At 34.2% G+C, this 5027-nt stretch overlaps 2 protein-coding genes across 2 annotated transcripts in view; both read left to right on the forward strand.

Moving 5' to 3' along the window:
- Positions 1-1015: 1015 nt before the first annotated feature.
- The window catches only part of LOC106867726 (zinc finger protein 850), a 19112-nt gene continuing 15100 nt past the window's right edge, over positions 1016-5027 (forward strand). Inside the window, exons 1-3 of the mRNA XM_052977159.1 lie at positions 1016-2427; positions 3049-3058; positions 4890-4901. Coding sequence (XP_052833119.1) covers positions 1190-2427; positions 3049-3058; positions 4890-4901 — 1260 coding nt within the window. The 5' untranslated portion in view covers positions 1016-1189. The remainder of the gene's footprint in view (positions 2428-3048; positions 3059-4889; positions 4902-5027) is intronic.
- The window catches only part of LOC106867730 (uncharacterized), a 3612-nt gene continuing 3380 nt past the window's right edge, over positions 4796-5027 (forward strand). The window contains exon 1 of the mRNA XM_014912693.2: positions 4796-4901. Within this exon, the coding sequence (XP_014768179.1) occupies positions 4850-4901 (52 nt within the window). The 5' untranslated portion in view covers positions 4796-4849. The remainder of the gene's footprint in view (positions 4902-5027) is intronic.

A 5027-nucleotide genomic window follows, 5' to 3' on the forward strand; every position in this document is an offset into this window, starting at 1 on the left:
ATTTACATGCTAGAAATAACAGCCAAATCTCACAAACCTGCGATAACATAAAGCAAGAAATGTGGAATCAATCTACTCACCTTTCTGCAGAGATTTCTTTCAGAGTAATTTCTCGCAGTAATATGAAATTAGAGGGTTTTTTTTTTTTTTTTAAATTTCAGAAATATATGAGTTTTGTCGAGAAGTGTGTTCAGGGAAGCCGTTGGTCCCGAATTAAAAGACGGCTAAAGTATGTGACTGGATCATCGGGCGACATGAAATGGTCCCGCGTCGATGAGTCAATGTATCGAGAAATGACCTCCTTATGAGAAACAACGTATTAATATATTGTAAACTTTCACCACAAGTACCACCAGGCAATATTCCTTTCTACCAACATGGAAGAATTCGATAGGGTCTTACACAATTTGTCCTTGGTACTGAGAAGATCCTCTGGCCGTTATCTCACGTTACTCCTCCAAAATTTGGGGTCCTGTTATTATGTTAGTATTTAACATATATTGTAAGTTGCATATCTCCTACACATTGGAAAAACTATTTGTATCATGAAACTACACACATGAACAAACATCACCTTTGTCCAATGCCTTTAATAAAACAATGACAGAAAAATATTCAGCTGTTTATTCACTAACTTGATGCGACTCTGTGTGTTTTCAAACGCACGGATATAGGTGTCAAATTTGTTCCAATAACTTTCGAGTAATAGATAGATAGATAGATAGAGAGAGAGACAGACAGACAGACAGATAGCTCGCTCCGGCCAGTCATGGTATTAGCTGTCAGTAGCCAAAGAATCAACTCAAACCAGCAGTAACGTTCCTTGTCAGATTTTTCTACTTTCACTTCTGACAGCTAATACCATGACAGTGCCCTTTTTTCAAGTTTCGAGATGTCTCAGTTATTTTTGGGGTGATATTTTTCGTTTCATTGTGGGTTGGATAAAGTTATAAGACAAAAATGATTGGCGCTTTTTTTTTTTTTTTGAATGCACAAATTATTAGGGGACATTTAACGTACGCCACCGGTGTTATTGAGTAGAGGGAAAAATAGTAAACAGCACCGCCCACTTTCTATCTTTGTTTTTTTTAAAGTCCATCGATTTTTAAATCGATCATGTAATCATTAACCATGATAGATAATATGTACAGACATTTCTACAGCTTTTAAGAATTCCTCTAGAATTAATATGGAATGCGATAATCACCTGGACGCTTCTAATACAACAGTTATTAACAATATAGATTCAGTTAAAAAGACACACACAGGTGAGAAAGGTTTACATAGTGAAACGTTTACTAAACAAGGATCAATACAGGGAAATATTACAGAATTTGTATGCGAGATTTGTATGAAAACATTCTGTTCTGAAAATGAAGTCTTCAAACATCAGGAGATACATGATAGGAAGAAATCATTTCACTGTGGAATGTGTGAGAAGGCCTTTGTATCTAACAGTAAGTTGCTAAGACACGAAAGAATACATACTGGAGAAAAGCTATTTCGCTGTGAAATTTGTGGCAAATCTTTTGTTAATAACAGTGACTTAAAAACACACACAAGAATACATACTGGAGAAAAACCTTTCCGTTGCGAATTATGCGGGAAGTGTTTTGTTTCTAATAGTAAATTAATAAGACATACTAAAATACACACTGGAGAGAAACAGTTTCACTGTGATGTGTGTGGGAAGTCTTTTGTTAACAACAGTGATTTAACAACTCACAGAAGAATACATACGGGAGAAAGACCTTTCTGTTGTGAAACGTGCGGCAAATCTTTTGTTTCTAACAGTAATTTAACAAGCCACAAAAGAATACATACGGGAGAGAAGTTCTTCCATTGTGAAGTATGTGGTAAATCTTTTATTAAGAATTCGAATCTTGTCGTCCATATACGTAGCCATACTGGAGAAAAACCATTTCACTGTGAAATATGTGGGAAATATTTTGTTGATAATAGTTATCTAACAAAACATAAAATGATACACACTGGAGATAAACCCTTCCAGTGTGATATCTGTGGGAAATCATTTATCACTAACAGTCTCTTGAAAAGACACTTAATAATACACACGGGCGAAAACCCGTTTCACTGTGATGTTTGTGGGAAATCGTTTTCTGTTAACTCTCATCTTATAGTTCATCGACGTAGTCACACTGGAGAAAAACCGTATCCTTGTGAAATATGTGGAAAATCATTTGTCGATAATAGTAATTTAACGAGACACAGAATAATACACAGTGGAGACAAACCGTTTCAGTGTGAGTTATGTGGAAAATCCTTCTCAGATAATTCCAATCTTCTAGTTCACAAACGTAGACACAGTGGAGAAAAATTCTACCATTGTGGAATGTGTGGAAAGTCATTTGTGACAAACAGTCACTTAAAAAGACACAAACAAATACACACTGCTGCTTACTACATGTGAAATGAGGAATTATTCTCTAGCAAATTATGAACTTATAGTCTACTAACAAGTACTTAAAAAAAAAAAACCGACTCCCTTCAGCCATGAAGGACCATGGGATTGAACCTAGAATGTTCCTAGTAGAAATGACAGTCAGTAGTCAACTTCAGATTTAGGACAAGTAGTGATCCCGTCTTCAGCTAGTGGGATTTGAACTCAGAACATAGAGAGCTGAAAAGAACGCTGCAAGGCATTCTATTTGGTTCTTCAATGACCCTGCTAACTCCCTTGGCACGTAGCCTAGTGATTAGGCTATTGAGCGCATGATCATGAAACTGCAAGTTTGATTCCTCTAATACATTATGTCCTTTAGTATTTCACGTTGCCTGAAATGAGGTTGAAATAAAAGTCACTTGCTCGAGGTACAGCACAGTAAGATAATGATCCAGGAACCACTAGGTAACAACATGAACTTCTCGGCTACACAGTAACACCTGCTCAGCTGTAGGTTCTCAATGGGATGTTTATAGAGCTATCAAATCAATTAAGAAGTTTATACTGAAAATTAAATTTTAATCTCTCTTAACTTTGCCAAAGAAATCAGTAAACATTGACAGCTGTTTGCTATTTACTTTCAGAAGTGTTTTAGTAAATAAAAGATATTACAACCTGATCGATATGTTTGTATAAAACAAGCGCAAGTAATATTATAATTTTGATTTATTTTCAACAGCTAATATTTAAAAAATGTGATAAACATTTAAAAAAAAGAAGAAAAAAACCTGACAACGATTATGAAGAGCAATGAAAATATTGAGAGAACTTGTGTTTTGTTTTAATGCTGAAATCTCTCTGGATTACATCAGTTTAGATCAATGTAATCCTAGTGTGCGGCCACTCAGAGATATGGCAAAGAATTTATAATAATCCTTTCTAATAAAGGCACAAGGCCTGAAATTTTTAGGTCCTTGTAAATCATTTTCATAACGTTCTTTGGGATATTGATATCTCAGATAATTTTTAATGCTTGTATCTCTACAAAATAAATTAATTTCATAACTATAGGACTTCGGTCATTATCTTCTAGGATATCCTCTAATTCATCCACGTAAATTTTTGCTTTGAAGGGCATGAGCCAGGTTGAGACGTCTTCGATCGATTGTAAGTTTATTTCACCTAGAGATTTCCCTTGCTCTATCAGCGATGATGCCATTGTGAAGTTTTGTAATTTTCTTATTTCATAAGCACAGATTTAGGAACAAGGATCAAATAGCTGTAAACTGCGAATTTCTATCTCACTGTAGTGGAAACACAACCAACAGCAGAATGTATGAGAAAGGGTAACAACATCAACCGTGATCCTGTAGCAATGGAATCAATTGTGTGTCTCCATTTATTTTAATCGCAATATATACATATATATATATATATATATATATATATATATATATATATAAGGTTAAGAAGGGTATTGGATTCAACCAAACCCAAAGATACATGTAATACCGAGTAAGTGCTGTATACCGGCTAGTTTTGCCCCATTTGTTGTATAAACAAGAGTGGGGATTATAACATAGGTCGTGTATTAGAGTGTGTATTCTTTTCTCTCTTTATATATATATATATATATATATATAATTAAATGGAGAATGGAGAAACAAACACAAGAAGAAGCAAGTCAATTGGGCTAGTTAGCTTACTCTGGTATATATATATATATATATATATATACCAGAGTAAGCATGTAAATGTGAAGTAAGGTGGAAAAAACAGTACTCGAATAGTGGAGGTAGAGTAATATGCTTTATTGATAAAGCTACAAAAACTGTTACTCAGAGTTTCACGTTCCTGTTTGTTGGACAAACCAAAACTGTCTGACAAATGGGGAACGTGAAACTCTGAGTACCAGTTTTTGTGATGTCTCTGCAGCTTTCTTCATAAAATGTATATATATACACACACACTTACATACACACACATATATATATATATATGTCCAACGCATGCTAGCATTGAAAACGGATGTTAAACGACGATGATGATATATATACATATATATATATATATATATACACACACACTCACATGTATAAAATGGACAAGTTCACATAAAACTCGTGCGTGCCATTTGACTGGCGGCTTTTAATTTACTAAACAAGTGTACAGCATTTGTTGTATATTGATTAGGAGTTCAATACGCGACAATAAAACATTAATCCCATTGATATTAGATCAACAACAATGGATTATTATACTAAGCTGTTAAACCTATTCATAAGACATTAATCCTACTGATATTACATCATTAACAATAGATTATTTTCCGTGATGTTAATCCTGTTGATAAGCCATTAATCCTATTGATGTTCCATTTTGCTATAAAAGACCTGAAAACTACCAAAACTTCACCATTCTTACCAACCACAGGAAAACTACAACATGCTGACACATCTCTCCGTATTCTGCTTCTTTATTGCAGCCATCTCAACAGGTAAAGGAGATGTCAAAGAAATCCTTAATATCATATTCCACATTTACCATTTTTCTTTTATTCCTTTACACAATTCATCATCATTATTTCTCTTGTTCTTCATCATTTTTCGTTATCTCTTGAAGT

The sequence above is a fragment of the Octopus bimaculoides genome, chromosome 27, assembly GCF_001194135.2.
Source record: "Octopus bimaculoides isolate UCB-OBI-ISO-001 chromosome 27, ASM119413v2, whole genome shotgun sequence".
NCBI classification, from domain to species: domain Eukaryota; kingdom Metazoa; phylum Mollusca; class Cephalopoda; order Octopoda; family Octopodidae; genus Octopus; species Octopus bimaculoides.